The sequence below is a fragment of the Nicrophorus vespilloides genome, unplaced genomic scaffold (assembly GCF_001412225.1).
Source record: "Nicrophorus vespilloides isolate i.1.1-1 unplaced genomic scaffold, Nicve_v1.0, whole genome shotgun sequence".
Lineage (NCBI taxonomy): Eukaryota > Metazoa > Arthropoda > Insecta > Coleoptera > Silphidae > Nicrophorus > Nicrophorus vespilloides.
The window spans coordinates 20139-38778 of record NW_017098598.1 but is presented as its reverse complement, the minus strand read 5'-3'; the positions used below and the strand labels follow the sequence as shown (position 1 = coordinate 38778).

The following is an 18640-nucleotide window of genomic DNA, read 5'->3' as shown; positions in this document are numbered from 1 at the left end:
GTTCAAAATGTTCAATTTTTGTTATTTACTTTTTGATACAAAATAGAAACTACATTTAATGACAATAGATTATCTAATAATAAGACAATGATTTAAGAGTTCTTTATTCTTTGTTATTTGCTAAAGAAAATATGTTAGTTAATAAAATTTAAAATTTAGCCTAAACATAAGTTCACATAGTTTTCTTAAAAAAAATAACATTACATTTCTTCTATAATACTCAATCGAATTACATTTATAGTAATATAGGTTAACGCTACCTCTCATAACGAAGCTTGGATATAAAAAAGTCCGTAATTTCATTATTATGCTATAATTTATAATTACAATTGTGATTTTGATGTAAAATTAGGAATAATTGTTCAAAATGTTCAATTTTTGTTATTTACTTTTTGATACAAAATAGAAACTACATTTAATGACAATAGATTATCTAATAATAAGATAATAATTTAAGAATTCTTTATTATTTATAATTTACCTCTGATAACGAAATCTCGATATAACGAATTCCGTCATTTCTAACGCCCAAAAAGCCAAAAGTCGACTAAAAGAATGTTAGAAATTTATTAAATATAGAAGACCTTGTTAGCAACCAGGTTTTTGCCAAAAAACTGTTAACAACGAAATAGTTAAAGAGATGCTTAAATAACATTGAAAAGGTTTTTTTCTTAGTATTCAATGCATAAATCTATGTACGTAGTTGACAATTATTAAATCAATAAAAAAATATAATTTTTGTAATTGAATTATTTTTAATGAAATCAAGTGTTTCTTCTAATTGTGTAATTACTGGTTTATAGTTGAGTATTTGCAGTGAATGATTATTCAATCAAAGTAGTGAAAGCGTTTACATTTAATGTCCATTAAAGTCATTAAAGATATTGAACCGTCGGGAAAAACTACGGAAATGTAATTTTCTTAAACGGATTTCTAAATGATTATACATGCCTACTTTTTTATCGTTTCCTGCTAGAAGCGTAATATCATATCTATATACTCAAGTAAAATTACTTTTATTTTACTTTTCATTTGATGAACATAACAAACTATTTACGTTTTTATATTGGATTGATTTTAAAGTAAAAGTAATTTTGAAGAAATGAATGAAGGAAACTGTACATTATATAATTTATTTATATAAAACGAAAATAAATACAAATTAAATATAAACGTAAAATATTAAAAATGAAATAATTTAAAAAAAAAACAATATTTTTTTTATACATACAAAGAAGAGATCAAAGGTTCTACGCTTAATCAAATCTTGGACTGCTTAATTTTAAGGAATTCAATATATTTGTGCCAAAAAAAGTCTTCTTTTAATGAAGAAAAATAATGTTTCACAGTTGCTAATTGCAAAGTTATAAAGAAATATGCGTTTATTACTAAACAATCCATTAATTCAAAACAACGACCATGAACATATTACAAAACATAATGAATAATGTAGACGATAATGTTTGTTTTCATTGAAGAGTACATTTTCTTCTTAAAACAAAAAAAAAACATAATATCTATGTATATTTAGGTTTATACATAAATAATACTCCTTTTGTCTTTCAAATTGATTTTTTTTAACTTACCTCTTATTAATGTAACTGTTTTAAATTACTTAAAACACTTGGTTTTAAATTTCTCGTTTCCCGGGAAAATAGGGAAAAATTTACAATCAAATTCCAATGTTGTATATTGAATGAATAAAATATTGAAGTCTAGAAATCGTTCAAGGTTAAGAGCATCTATCACCTGCAGCAGCATTTTGAAAGTGACTTAAGTCAAATTATATTTAAATTGAGTTAAATTTTCTATTAAAATAATAGCAATTATTAAATAAATAATATGTCTTTTCTTACCAGAAATGAAATTAAGCCACTTTTAAAATTAACAATTAGATTTGTTATAAAATTTGAATGAGATTTAATGTTGAAAAACTTTTGTTCCCAGTTTGAGTATTTCTTTTCTCTGTATTTTCTTTAACCATTCTTTTTCTAAATCTTCTCTAGATCTGTTGTTATGTAAAGCCTCGTTTGTATCTTCATCATCTGACGATGAATATTGTTCTAAAATTATTTTTCTCTTTCGTTTTTTGTTGAAATCATTATTTTCAAATTTGTCTTCACTCTCTGGATTGAAGAGTCTTGTTGTTTTATTCATCCCCATGGATATAATAATTTCTAAAATGATTTTTTTCGTTACATTAATTAAACATAATGATTACTAAACTAAAGTAACTGCCCAAAAAGAAAGGTATAATTTTTAGATATTAATTACTACTAATTAATTAAAGTTTCCTTCATAACAGCTTTCGGAAATTTGAAGATCCGCACTTTCGGATATTATCAATAATGAAGTGGACTTAGGCCACTTTTAAAATGATGTTCTTAAGCTTTGAACTAAGTGCGAAAATGTATTTATTCAAAATTATCATACACTTTGAATTTACCGCAAATTAAAAACGTTGTAACAGTTAGCAACAAAAACATCATATAATGTTTAAATATATTTACATATAAAAAATTCTCATTCTGTCTCAAATTATGGTATTGTTGATTGGTTAATATTTTGCGTTTCCCGGAAAACCTGGAACAAATTGTTATTTTGAATAATGTATTAAATCAAGAAAATGTTTTAGAAATCGTCCTTGAACTTTTCTAGAGTTAAGAGAATCGGTCATCTGCAGCAGCATTAAATGTTCGGAAATTTCCATATACGATCAATGTATGCATTATAAATAAGTAACAGTTATCATAAGATGACGCAGATGATCGTGAAAAGAGCGAACGAGGGTTCCCTTGGATGGATGTAACGGGTCAAGAGTTGGGTCAGTGGGTGTAGTGAAAGAAGAAGGAAACGCAATCAGCGTGGATCGGCTCCGTTCCCCTTCGTATCCATCCAGTCGGCTCCGGTCTAGAGCCGTTCACCTGGTTTCTTCCACTCGCATCGGACACTTACTTCTTCGCCGTTTGTTGTTCAGTTGACCACGCGAGAAACGCGTAACGGGTCTTTTCTTAGCGCACGAAATGTGGGCTACGGACACAGCAGAAAACCGTGTTAAACTCTCCTAAACCCGTCAACCCAGATCAAAGAGGCGAGAGCATCAGCGACAAGTGATAACAAAAATATGAGGCTTTAAGTTTTTTTTTCTTATTAAACACCAGTGATAGATACATGAAGGAACTTTTAGTTTTTAAACGATAGTGATTCGACATCTTTGAACAAAGTAAGTAATTTAATTAACGAGATGAAAAAAATAAAAACGCAACTTCCTAAAGTCATTTAAGTGAAATCCTTGGACGATGTAGTTTTGGGTATTAAAAATTATCTAACTACATTTCCCATGCAAAGATCTTTTTGTTGTTGTTGTTCTTTAAGTTTCGTAATTGTGGGAGCTGCGAGTGCATTGTGCTTCGTACTTTCGAATCCTTGGAATTCACTTTTTTTTGACTCGCGAAACCCGAATGGATTCCTGATGACTTACGAAACGTTCGGACTGCAGCAAAAGAAAAATAATTAAAGGAAAAATTGAATGCGATTCCTTGAAAACGTTATGGAGAAACGTGGCAAATGGGATGAATCACATTTGAGTAAGCCTATATGGATGAGTCTCTCGAACCGCTAATAACTAGGATACATAATTTACGAGCGGTCTCGGATGATGGAATTTGGCGAAACTATTAGCCGGGCGCCAATTAAAATCACTTCGCACTTCCTGAAATATAAACATTTAACGATATTTTCGGTTTGCGCCGAGTGCAATGACTTCAGCTTCACCGTTTCTCCCTTCTCGTCTCGTGCCTGGTCAATTAATCCACTTTATTATTATTATACGTGCGTAAAGAGACGACGAAGGAGCATAATTAACGTTCCCGTCGAGCTTTCTAAAGGAATTAAAATAATCGTGAAGAGCAGAAAGAAATGGAATAAGACCATTGTCACAACGATCGTGAAGGCACTTTCTAATTCACCCAAAATTGGAGCAGGCTCGTCTGTGCACTTGCTTTCTTGCCGTAATGGCATTGCTTTGCCGCTCGGCTCTTCTGAATTATTCAACTAGCATAGCCGTCGACGCCGGTGTCACGCCAAAGGCCATTGTTTATGCATTTATTGTTATAAAAGGCAATTCGAAAAACGAAAAAAATAATAAGCAAGCGTTTCCTCGAAGTTCCAAGGACTAATTACACCAAATATAGTGGACACTCGAACTTCAAACTTAATGCATTCCAATTTTCAACTTTCTAGATAAATTTCCCCTATAAAAATTAATAGAAATTGAAGCATTCCAATCAGAAACCTAAAATAAACTCAATATAAAAAAATTTAAGAATTTATTTAAAAATATAATATTAATAAATAATAATACCAATGGAACAGGACTTCAATAAATAAACTTATATGTATGTAAATAATACAAAATTTATTATATCTTTTCTTTCTTATTTATTATCTTTTCTTTCGACTATAATCTTAAAGTTTCTTTAGAAAGAAAACTATCAAATGTAATTATTTTAATTCTTTTTTTATTTTTCATTTTTGCAGTTAGATAAAACGACAATGTGATTATTTCTCCGAGTTTTCAGCCTCGAAATTCGAATACAGTGGAACCTCGCTTAACGAGTTAAATCCGTTTCAAAATTTCAGAATTTTTACTCGTATAGTGAAACAATTTTCCCTATATAAACTAATATAATATACGATAATGCGTTCAATTTTAGAGTAATTTTTCTTACAATTTATTTTGATCGTTAAGCGAAATTAAAACTAGTAAATATTAGTAAAAAATGAACAGTAACTAATTTGGTTTTCTTTTAAACAGTCACGTCTCTTTTGGTGTGGTTTATGTTTTTTGTATATATTTAGTTCCTCGATTAGTCCGGTTTCAAACAGTTCGCAATATTAGCGGAAAATTTGGGGAATATAACATTTCTATATAAAGAAAACTATCAAATGTAATTATTTTAATTCTTTTTTAATTTTTCATTTTTGCAGTTAGATAAAACGACAATGTGCTTATTTCTCCGAGTTTTCAGCCTCTTGAGTTTTCGATTGTTCGAGTTTCGAATTGCTCGAACATCAAACCGTTCGAAATTCGAATACAGTGGAACCTCGCTTAACGAGTTAAATCCGTTTCAAAATTTCAGAATTTTTACTCGTATAGTGAAACAATTTTCTCTATATAAACTAATATAATATACGATAATGTGTTCAATTTTAGAGTAATTTTTCTTACAATTTATTTTGATCGTTAAGCGAAATTAAAACTAGTAAATATTAGTAAAAAATGAACAGTAACTAATTTGGTTTCCTTTTAAACAGTCATGTCTCTTTTGGTGTGGTTTTTGTTGTTTTGTATATATTTAGTTCCTCGATTAGTCCGGTTTCAAACAGTTCGCAATATTAGCGGAAAATTTGGGGAATATAACATTTCTTTATAACGAAAACTATCAAACGTAATTATTTGTTCCGTTTTTAATTTTCATAGTGAAATAAAACGACAACGTTTGATTTTCGAATTGTTCGAACATCAAACCGTTCGAAATTCGAATACAGTGGAACCTCGCTTAACGAATTAAATCCGTTTCAAAATTTCAGAATTTTTACTCGTATAGTGAAACAATTTTCCCTATATAAACTAATATAATATACGATAATGCGTTCAATTTTAGAGTAATTTTTTTTACAATTTATTTTGATCGTTCAGCGAAATTAAAACTAGTAAATATTAGTAAAAAATGAACAGTAACTAATTCGGTTTTCTTTTTAAACAGTCATGTCTCTTTTGGTGTGGTTTTTGTTGTTTTGTATATATTTAGTTCCTCGATTAGTCCGGTTTCAAACAGTTCGCAATATTAGCGGAAAATTTCGGGAATATAACATTTCTTTATAAAGAAAACTATCAAATGTAATTATTTGTTCCGTTTTTAATTTTCATAGTGAAATAAAACGACAATGTGACTCTTTATTTGAGTTTGGAATTGTTCGAACATCAAACCGTTCGAAATTTGAATATGCATAAATAAAAACTAGGAAATATTATATTTAAAAAAATATTAGTAAAAAAGGGAACAGTAACTATTATTAATTTGGTTTCACTGTAAACAGTCAAGTCTCTTTTTGTGCGGTTTATTTTCATAATTATTAATATTAATTTAATTAATTAATTATGCATTATTAATAGCATGTGGAAAACAGGTGTTTATGTTTATTTTTTTGGTATATATTATGATTAAAAATTTACGTATAACTTGAATTAAAATAATTAGGTCGAGACAATATATTATTTCCTGTAAATGTATGCATCGTGCCACTTTCATCTTAGACCATTTCCGATCATTAGTTTTGAATTTCGATAAATAATCAAATACTTTTATAAATAGAAATACGAAAGTATTGATCTCATAGAATTAGAATATTCAATATTAACTGTGTTTTTTTTAAATATTTAATAACATTCATACTTCACCTATATTTAGCCTACATATTTAGTTAATTATAGTTAAACGTTCCTTAAAATTAAAATTAATATATTAATAATTTGTTATTTATTTCTAAACAATAATTTATTGAAGAGAATATATAAAAAAACACATAAATAATCGCCTACAAATAAAAAGCAGATGCACTAAAATAATATAAATTGAAAAATATACTCTTAAAACAAAGAAACTGCTTAACGAGTTTAATCCGTTCCAAAATTTCCAGATTTTATGCGAAACGTCGCTCGTTCAGCGAGTCATTTTTCTTACAATTCATTTTGCTCGTTATGCGAGGTTCCACTGTATATATAAATTAAACAAAACAAAACACAATAAATTATTACGCAAAACTTTCTTTATAACTTATTTTCTATAAACTATGTGAGTACATTTTTTTGTTCATCAATTTTGTTCCATTGTAGTAGCATTAATGCAGTTAAAATGTTCACTTAAGGGCAGTTATATGGTCGAGACGTGCATGCATATAATTGTAATAACGTTTTGCAACAAAATTCAAGTCTTCAAGGTTATATGATTATAATATTTAAAATAGAATATGCATCTGTTGTTAATAATCAAAAATATATAATCAAGTAACTTTCCAAAGGTCGATATTGAAGTTTTTTCTAAAACACATCAATATGCTATAAATACACTGTGAGTTATTTGTTTGGAAACCGGATGGTTCTTTTAAATTCTAGAACAAGTTTTTTTGTATGTATTTTTGTTATATTTTTCTTGGATTGGAATTACATAAGCACGACTTTCTTAATCACCAAATGTATTGTTCAATTCTAACTAAAACTAAAATTATTCAATTTATTCAAATTCTCAAATGAAACTAATTACTAAAATCTTATTAAATACAGAAATATCTCGCATAGTGCGGGTAATCGATTCTTTCTATATAGCGGACTGTTTGAAACCGGACTAAGCAGAACTAACGCATACAAACAAACTGCACAGATATAAGCTAGACTTGAACAGTTTTGTGTACTACTTTTTTTTTACAATTTATTTGTATTTTTCTCAATTAAAATTTAGTTTTTTTTTGAAATTATCAAACCGGACTACAGTGAATTCGGACTGATTGAATCCGCATTATTAAAAACGCTTTCCGTTAAAAATAATCCTACAATTAAACTGAGAATATAATTTCTTTATAAATCTTCTACGTTTTACTATAATTATGAATTATTTTATAATAAAATTACATAATTAAATGTAAAAATAATCGCAATTACAATTGGATACGTTTTACAATTACTTAGAATTTTTACAAGAATATTTCAATCCAAAGCAATATTAAATGTATATTTTTTGTTATTTCTATTAACTGTAAGTAAATTTTTCATATTAATTTTGTAACAACTTTTTCCTTTTAAAATAAAATTTGTAAACAAAAAAATAATTATTCGTTCATTAAATATTAACTAGTAATAAATATACAATATTCTTCTATATAATTACATAAAATAAAGTATTCTTGATTATCTGTACAAACTAAGCGTTTGTAACTGTTTCGTAACTAATATACGAACAGATAAAGTTCATCGAAATTTTAAAGCAATTAACATTTACAAGTTGAAAAGTTCAGTATTTCGATAATGCACGTACTTTCTATTTATATAATTGCATGCTATTTTGTGTAATTATAGAAGAAAAAAGATATACGTTTCAAGAGAAATGATCAATTATTAAGTGATGAGAAAACTAAGGCAAAAATAATAGTTTCATTTCGATTTTACGAAATGAAAGTGTGCCGCATCCTGAGAATATTATTTGACGACCGCATTATTATGATTTTGCGGTTTGCGTCGTGTTTAATAAAGCACACAATAGGTGAATCACTCTTCAAATTATTTCACATTGATAGCATAAACCACTCCTGATTATCAGAAAACAAAAATAATAAAGGTTTACTTTTAGTCTTACTTTTAGTACGTTTCCAACAAGTCTTATTAATTTGTTATTACAAGAAAAACTAATTCGTTTATGAGGTATAAAGTGTAAGTGAAAATACAAATATTTTATGTTGAATATTTATACCTTAGTACAATTACTAAAAACTAACATTTATATAAAAATTATAAAAGTGTATGTTAGTACAGTAAGTAAACTATATAGAAGTTAAAAAATGATCATTTATGTGTACTAATTAATTATTTAGAATTTATTTTGTTTTTGCTCAATTAAAATTTTGATTGTTTTGAAATTTTCAAATCATACTATAATGAATCCGCACTGATTGAAACCTCGCTATGCAAAGTGTTACTGTATAATTAATATGTTTTTCTTAGAAAATATATGAAATTTGAAGATTTATTTTTGCATATTCGTAAATTATTATTGCATTGTGACTACGTTATAAACTAGAAAATATCAGAATTATAAAACAATCTTAGTTTAAAAACATATCCTTATTATATTATATAATTTAAAGGAAATTCTATAATTTTAATAATTAATCGGATAAAGATAATGAAGCTTCAATACAACAAAGTCCATTACCTATATTGTTTGAATCTGCTCTAATGGTTTTCTAATAAAATGAAGACGAAATTAAAGAAGTTTATTAGCGAACTTCTCTAGTATTTATACCAAAACATTTTTTTCGCAAATCGAAGTATGATTATATATCAAATGTACCATTAAATAATTCCAATTAGTAACAAAGATGATTGTTTCTTGGAAGGAAAAGTCAGCTACTATTTTATGTAACATGTATCAAATAAAAGACGTTTGTTAACTTGTTAAAGAAAAATTAGACTTTATAAAGACTTTTTATTAATAACATTTCATATATTTTTCCCAATATCTTTCTACAAAATGTCATTATCTGTCTAATAGTTAAATTATTTGAAAACGTAATAATAATTAATGAAGAAATTCCTTGAAAATACAAATATCATTTTTTTTACATCAAAATATTGAACTTCCTTTTTATTTATTTTTTTTCAAAGAGCAACTATAAAGGTTATTATAATATTTTTTTAATTTTTGAATATAAATTGTTTGTAAATATTAATAATAATATTCGTAACTTTTGTTAAGTTTTACATGCAAATAAAATAAATTTGATAGAAAGTATTTTAGCTGCATCAAATATTTATGATAATATGATAAATCTAACATTTCTATCATCTTAAAAAAGCAAAACAACAACTTGCAAGTATGTTATAATAATTAGGCTATGCAAATTACAAATGACCTTTCTCAAAAAGTTCAAGTTTAAAAAATAATGTATGTCAATATATTCAAAATCTAAAAATATTTCATAGTAATTTCTGTAAAAATTATAATTTTGATTTAGGAAAAGTTACATAAATGAATCTATATAATAATATATATAGAAACAGTTAAACATACATAATTAACACGTATTTTCAGTAATATCTTAACCCACATTGTATAATATGCAATGACTGAATAGATTGTAAATGGAAAGTGACTTGCATATGTGAAACTAATTATTATCTGCACTATTGCGAAGTTCAAGCTTTATTGAAATACCGACTGGATAGAAACAATAATTGCGTTTGTCGCGAAAGGGAACGTGAGACATGGAAAGTAAACGCTTGAAAATTGTTGCTACCTCTCCAATAAGCCGTTATGTAACGCAATCTATGTAACCTGAATACCATTAATATTCCATTACGAAATTAATAAATCTATTATAAACCATATATTTATGATTTTATTGATTCAAAATTTATTAATAACAGAATTGTGTCTGATTTTAGTCATAATATTATTAAAAGAGATTAGAGTAAAAGTTATGAAATATTGTATTTACCAAAAAGTCCTTATAAAGTCAAGAAAAAAATCCTTATAACAAATTAGCAAACAATACCCGACTTACGAACTAGTCCGTTCCAAAGGGTTGTTTGTAAGTCGAATTTGTACGTAAGTCGGGGAAATTTTAAAAATTTCTGGTCGTAAATCCCCCCTGTACTACCTGAACTAGTTTTTGGTATATTAAGACAGCGTTCATATGTAGTTATACCCAAATTAGCTGTCTACAAAACTTCGTTTTCAAAGGTATTAATACTAGAGAAGTTCTCAAATGAATTTCGATATTAACAAGGTTTTTAAATCTTCCACATAGAAGATTACGAAACCTATTGATCAAACCATCTTTTTGTATGTTAATTTCTTGTAGTATAACTGGAAATATTTTGTCTTAATTTTGACTTTGTTATATCAAAGATTTATTATTAGAGGTTACGTTAACCGATATATAACTTTATAAAGTACTAATAGTAACATTTATATCATCTTTTGTTGATAAAATGCAATGCAAGATATTGCCATTAATTAAAACGAAAGGAAGTGTTAAAGCACTTCCAGATGGACAAGAAGTCTGTTCACGGTAATATTATTATATTACCGTGAACAGTAGTGAAAATAATATTAAAGAATCAAACATCTGTCGACGTACGTAACTTCTTTATATAGGAAGAAGAATGAAACCGTGCCATTGAACTTATGTAGGTGTATTAAAACAATTTAAAGCATATATGATTTTTTTCTTGTCGACAAATTTATACTCCAATTTTGGAATTTTATTTTTTTTTTAAATAAAATCAATTAATTTCTTTTCAAAGATAAATCATAAGAAATATTGGGAAATTTCGTGCTAATTTCCATTGAATCCGCATGATTATATCAGATTTGTTATAAACAATTGACTTATGTATATATTCTGAAAGAAAGACATTTCGACTGTCTTTAGAAAACGTTTTGATCAAATGATTTGTATCAGTTTAGTAACTTGCCTCTCTTGAAAATGGGAGGAATTAAATTGCATTTTAGACTTTAATACTTAACAGTTACTGGAAACCAAAAATGTCAAAGCAATAACTAAGAAATATTCTGTTTACAAAGCAGAACCGCAGCAACAATCGTATTCCATCAATCATCTTGATATTGAAGATATAGTTAATTATACTGATCTTCTACTTCAAGATTCTACACTTCGATCTTAACCATTGGGGCAGATTCAAACAATACAGGTATCCACCGACTTAGGAACTAGTTACGTTCCAAAGTGTTGTTCGTAAGTCGAATTTGTTCGTAAGTCGGGGAAATTTTCAAAATTTTGAAAAAATAGATTAAAATAAACAAAATACTTACTTCCAATGTAGACATCACAATTATTTAAAAAAAAAAACGACAAAAGAAACAAATGCAACAAAACAGATAGTACAGATCTTCTGTATTATATTTTATTAAAGAAATTATCAATTTTTGTTTGGACAGTTGGGGGATACCTGTACTAGTTTTTAATATATTAAGACAGCGTTATATGAAGTCACATTAACATTTAGTAAATAAGTAAATTTAGAACGCTAATACAGCCTAAGTTTTGAATGTAAAACGTTCAGTATTCTACAAACATAGGATAGTACACTAGTCCTGCGGGATAAAAAGTTTTTTTTCCAGCCCCATTTCTGCCCCTTTCAGGTTTAACAGCCACCACAAATTTTTGTTGGGAATCGAACCAACGACTTTAAGTATCAGATAAGACCATAGCCAGGATAAAAAGTTGATGACCAGAAAATAAAATCAAATAGTAGTTTCATAAAAAAAACAGTTACATAAACTACACATATGTTTCTATGATAGGCAACCATTATATCTCGTATGCATTGTATTGCATAATAACACATTTCATACTTATTGCTACTATTAACAATATGTTAAATATTTTTTCTTAAGACTGATTTCTTAATCATTTTATAAAAGCACATGCGTCAATAATAACGTGTTATAATATGTTTTACTATTTTTTTTTATAAAACATCAATTTTTATTTACAATCTTTCTATATAAGAATAATAAGTAAATTTCTTGGTGGTACAAATGTAATGAACACGGGGAAGGAACTCAACAATATCCACCTATATAAATTAGTATAATATAATGGATTTACTAGTAGATTTTCCACTAGTTTATTTGGGTGTGATTGTAGTCTTTCTTTGATATGTTTTAGTATAATATAGAAACTAAAATATTGAGTAAAATCTAGAAAACACAATTTTTCTAATACAAAATTAATTTTAATAGTAAAAACATAAAATTTAATTATTTAATTAAATTAATTGCTAATAAGTTGCAAAATTTCCTTTACTTGTTATTCTCTCTACTTTTCTGTGTATTCTTATATGTTATTGTAAAAATATTAATTGTTGATAATTATTAATTTTTTTAATGTTTTACAAGCAAATGATTTGAACATATGGAAGTACGTTTTTGTTTAAAGCTGTAGTCGCTCCAATATCCGCCTCCTTTCAATTATACAATCCAAACAGGAATTACAGCACTGTCAGTTGAAAATGTTTGGTTCGAGCATAAACAAACCCGATTTAAAATAAGGAATAATAACTTATATACAAAACTTGGAAGATGTATTTTCGGCGCAGAGAAGAGCACCTATATATTTTGATTAATGGCTTCCACTTTTTTGGGAAGCTCGAATAATAGACGTCCGGCCTACGCATACAATTTCACTTTCTATTTAACCGAATCTAAACACGAAACAGAATGTTTCAATAATTCAAAATGTTTGGAGTACTGTTTAGATTCTGGGGAGGAAGTAGTTTTCTTAAGCGAAATATTAACGACACGGACGGAAAGAAAGTCTCCGTTCTCTGCTTCGTATTGCAGTGCCAATGGAGCCGGAAATGCGCGGCGCGTAAACTTCCTCCACTCAAAAAAAAATAAAAATCGACCTCTTAAAGAGTACCATAAGGTTACATAACGCAAATGTAGAACAAAGAACTTTGAAACAATGGTATTAATTTTAGACAATATTGTTTTTATTTTTGTTTTTAATCGTTTCCTTTCTTGTTTCAGTTTGTGCAGAGATGTTGCCGGTTTATTTATTGTTGGCCTTTCTGGCTGTACGAAGTATTGATGGACATGGCAGACTAATCGAACCACCAAGTAGGGCTTCCGCCTGGCGGTACGGCTTCAATACACCGCACAACTTCAATGACCACGAGCTTTATTGTGGCGGTTTTACGCGACAGTGGGTCAAGAATGAGGGCAAGTGCGGAGTCTGTGGAGATCCATGGGATTCTAAGTAAGTTTACCACAATTTCCTTTGTTCAATTTCCTTACACTTTAATTGATAAAAAAAATTCGAATCAAAAATGTTAATAAAATTTTCAATTTTCAATTGATGTGTAGAATTTATTACATACTTCCGAAAAACAGTTGCTGCATTTCAATTTTACGGTATTGTTGATATTTTCCTAGAAAATAACCAACCGATACAAAAAGAAAGTATGGATAATTTAGTAATGATGATCGCAAACACAAACTAAAGTCACATAACGTTGATTCTCGTAAAATGAAGTATGTACTATAGTCAATTGATTCAAAACATTTCCACCATTCCCTTCTGCAAAAGAAGCACATTAAGATCATTGGCACATGAATCTAAATTTCAAAATACTTTTGGCTTATTGAAAAAGGAAAAGAAATTAAGTAAAACGCTTGTAGACCGATGAGACGTTAAGACAAAGTTCGACTTTAATGACTTCTATAAAACCGCCGTTGAAACAGCGTAGGAATTTGTTAAACTTTTTTGTCTATGATTTATCTATGTTTCTTCTTTTAATTAACATTAATTCCTCATTTTCTTGTTTCTAACTAAATGTAGCAACTATTTCTGGACAAAAATCTAAGTGAAATGTAGCAACTATTTTCGGAAAGAGGATGTAATATACCTTGTTTTGGATCTATCAAACTAACTTTCAATACAAAATTTAATTTTCCTAGTCACCAACAAAATTGCATCTTCAATCAATATCGTATATTGGATAGTGGAACTTTAAAAAAAAAACCTAATTGATGAGACTTTCAAGAGAAGAGAAAAGAGTGAGTGGAAAAAAAAGTTACCTATTGTTATAATTACAATTTCAAAAGATTATAGCAATAATTAAAGTAATATGAGACAAACATGTAAATAAAATTGCATGAAAAATTGTTATCACGTAAAAACCAAATATATAATGAATCATAATATATTTCCTTGATGCTTAATGTTACTTTTGTATTTTTTTTGTAACCTAATGAGTAAATTCAAATCGAAGCTTGAAAATGATAAATTTCTAAAAGAAATGCAAATGTATGTCAGTATTTCCAAATACTAGTATCATATTCTCTTCGAAAATGATTAATCTCTATTTCTACATAGTTTTATTGCAATAGTCTTAATTATAAGTAATTTTTATCTTACGAAAACTGATAATGAATTAATTTTATTCTTATAGACCAGAAGTTCCCAAACTTGTTTGATATTGATTTTTTGTAAATTTCTAAGTGTAGTGAAGTTTACTGTTAAAACTTAAAGTAAAAACACATGTTAAGTTTTATACATAGAATAGAATTTTGTATCTGTTATGTAAAATATAGGTAACATAAAATAAACTAAGCAATAAGTAAATGTTTTTAGTGAGAAGGATGAACCTGATGCTTTAATAAAAAAATATCAACATTTGGCGTCAATTTTGTAAGGTTTAATCTTAAATCTGCTCGTCTAATGATGTCCAGTCTGTTACTTTTTTTCTTTAGGTGATTGGTAACAGCTTTCCACTAGGTATGACGATGGAAAGGAAATTAAAAATTTCCTCGCTATATTCCATAATACGGTATAAGTAACGGAACGGCTATGTTGTTTTGCAGCCATAATTTCTGATATCCGTTTTTAAACTGAACCTTAAGTTCTTCGTTTGTACTTAGTTCAGTCAGTTCCTCTTGTATTATGACATTCGTTTCTTCTATGTCACCATGTGGGTTAATTATCTACGGTGGTATTATCAAACCTAGTTTCTAAATCTGAATAGAGGGTATTTAAATGCTGAACGTAGGTTGTTGAAACGTCGTCTTCCTGGCAGTTTGTCCGTCCAATATTTTGCTTCATTAGTTTATCACTGGCAAGAAACGCTGGTAAGATGGACTTTGTTTTAATCAAATTTATTTTTATCTTTAGTATCTGGAAATTCTACAATAGTCTCAAAAAGTGCAAAAAAAATCTTGTCAAACATAAGGCTTTCGACAGCCAGAGTACTTCAGTGTGAAGGAGTAATTGATGAAAGTATTCAATGCGTTGCTTCGGATTCGGTTTACTGCATCAATGACTAATTGAAGAGATTCATACAATCTAACACTTAAATTTATATAATTTGTATAAGTATTTATATTATAAGATAGTATAATAGATAGTAAATAGGTACTATCAGTGTATGTTGAGATCCACTATCGTGGACCCCCATTTTCATTTAATGGACCCCCAAATTTGTTTTTCGCTGACCGATATAGACCACTTTGGGAATCACTGTTACAGACAAATATCTTGGCTATGTCAATTCTGGATTTTTTTTCTTGTAAATTCTTGTATACTTTCATGTGAATCATTGTTAATGATCATTTTCTAAAATATAATTATATTTGAAACATTTGTTATTGTTTTCAGGATTCCAAGAGCTCATGAATATGGAGGAGCCTACGGCCAGGGTGTAATAGTAAGACAATACAAGCCCGGTCAGACGATAAACATACGCGTGGAATTAACAGCATCGCATTTCGGATTCTTCGAGTTCTCCCTGTGTCCCAACTTCAAGAACGCGACGCAAGAATGTCTAGCGCGCAACATTTTGCAACTCCTGAAGCCGCAGGAAAATGTCGAGCACATGTCGACGAGGTATTTCCCAAAAGACGGAAACAAAGTGTACGAAATGAAGTACAAACTGCCGAAACTCACTTGTCCGCACTGCCTTCTCCAATGGAGATACATAGCAGGTCCGTACATAAATCCTAATTTAAACATTACAGTTTTTCAATTTGTTTTGTACTTATAGGTAATAACTGGGGTGACTGTGCGAACGGTACCGGAGCTGTTGGTTGCGGTCCGCAGGAGGAATTCAGGGCATGTGCCGATGTCGCACTCGGATCCATGACTACTCCAGATGAAGAAGTCGAGACCAACGAGATACCGGAGGAGGTGGAACAAGAGGCCACTCAGAAACCGCAAGAACAACCAGAGTCTTCTTACTCCCCAATATCGTCCTTGGTCATTGGGCTCGTGTCTTTTTTAGCAATATTTTTAGTTTTGTCCCTTCTATTCTTTCACTATTACAATCTTGGTTCTAAACTCAAGAACTGGATGCTGGCTCATAAGTTTCCAGCCGATAAACAGGATGCCGAAAAGCCGCCACTGCCACCACCAAGGAACAAGAAACGACAACCTGATGGCATGTTCGAAGTCAGTTTGAACAAGCAAGAGAGTCTGGCCTGATTATAAACGCAATATATAGTATATTTATAAGTACCATCAGAGTCGTTTTATTAACCTTAAATCCATTATCCATAAACTGTAAATTTTAGAAAACTAAATATTTTTAATTAAGTATACGAAATGTATTTTGGTAATTTATGATGAATATTATTTTTGATAAATACTTCATTTAAAAATTGATGAGAATGATAAAAAAATGTTTGATGAAGTATAAATATAATTCCTTGATCTTAAGTTGTCTTATAAAGATTACTTCTTAAAGACTCATATTCTGATTAGTGAATTGTCTGATTGTAGGGGAATATGTATAAGAAAAATAAATGAAAACATCAATTGTTAGAATGTTGTTTTAAAATAATAGATTTTTCTAAATTCAACGGTAAAAACCGAGGATATTTATCATAGTTGAATGACTAAAGCAACTTGTTTCACAAGATAGAAACCCTGCACAATCTGAAACTTTGTACAATTTAAGTAAAAGTACTTTTTGGTAATTCTTACTCAATTAAAGAACTTTCCCTAGTTTATTTTTTATATACAATACAAAATTATGTAGTGTTTGTTTTGCATCTTTATTGTTCATAATTTCTTGTGTTTTTTTTCACTTGAACTTGTTCTAATTTGAATGTATACAAGTTTATTAATCGTTATTATAACTACGTTTTAAACCAGTCCAATTTAAGCAACTGATTGTGGTATAAACACATTCATTTCTGTAAGTGTACTTACTATAATCTCATCTTTCTAGTAAAATATTATAATAAGTAAGTAGTCAAATTTAGTCGATTTTAGGCAACACTCTTTACAAATTTATTTGGTTTTGTTTCTGCTAATTAATTTCATAACAGGTTTCCTCAGTATTAAACAAAAAAAATGATAAAATAATTCATGAATTGAACAAATTTTCAATTCAATATGGCAAATTAAAATCGAATTATCATTGGAATGTGTATTGTTTCCAAGAAGGATTGTCTAATATCTCATCTTATTTAAACGATAATCTCAACAAAGACAACATTGTGTGCAGGTAAACCAATTAAAACATCCTCCTCGTACCTCGACATAAACAAGTTTGGTATATTTAACAGGCGTTTTATGGTTATGATAAAATTAATTAGAAGGAGGATACAATTATAAACGTTTAATATACAAAAGTTGAAAATAAAATACAAAATAATTTAATTGTTCACCATCTTTCAATACAAATCATTAGTCATTGTTTCCGTTTAATTCCTTTTCTTGAGAAACTAAATATAGATACAATAATAATTGCACTTCTGATTGCAAAACAAACAACCGTTGAAACAATTCCATTCATCACTTTTTACTAGTAATAATGCGAATCTTATTTTGTAGATCAGCCTTTACTCTCTTCTTAACATTTTGAAGGGCCAGAAATTCCTAAATTTCTAAACCTAAGTGGAGGCCACACAAGAAATGTATTTGTAACAATAAAAAAAATCAATTGTTTTAAAGCATTTGCTGATTAGAAGGTGGTAATTGCACGTTCCTGGACATTTTCTAGAAAATTATAATACAATTATAAAGGTGGAAGAATGCACGTACTAAATAAATTAATTTTGGATTAATTTTTGGAAAATATTTACACTTCCAATATTTGACTTATTTTAACTGCAGAACTCATATAAGGATTTTATTATCCTATACCAACATTTCTCAATAGAAAATTAGACTAGAAAATATCTTATGGCTTCAAAATACTCTACAAAAATCACCTATACATTGTTATATTTTTGCGGAAAGGTTAAAGTTGAGTTGAGAAATAGATATTATAGGAAAACGAAAATATTCCATAACGAAAACTTGCATTTAAACAATTAATAATAATATTTATGTT

General features: G+C 28.4%; 1 protein-coding gene across 2 annotated transcripts; it reads left to right on the top strand.

Moving 5' to 3' along the window:
• Positions 1-2892: 2892 nt before the first annotated feature.
• Positions 2893-16818, top strand: LOC108562829. 2 transcript variants are annotated; one of them, XM_017921296.1, is made up of 4 exons: positions 2893-3223; positions 13335-13563; positions 15961-16286; positions 16346-16818. In XM_017921296.1, the coding sequence occupies exons 2-4, from the start codon at positions 13346-13348 to the stop codon at positions 16780-16782; spliced, it is 981 nt and encodes a 326-aa protein (XP_017776785.1). In that variant the 5' UTR covers positions 2893-3223; positions 13335-13345; the 3' UTR covers positions 16783-16818. The 2 variants fall into 2 exon arrangements, with proteins under 2 accessions (XP_017776785.1, XP_017776786.1); XM_017921297.1 differs by lacking the exon at positions 2893-3223 and adding an exon at positions 13221-13272.
• The last annotated feature ends 1822 nt before the right edge of the window (positions 16819-18640 follow it).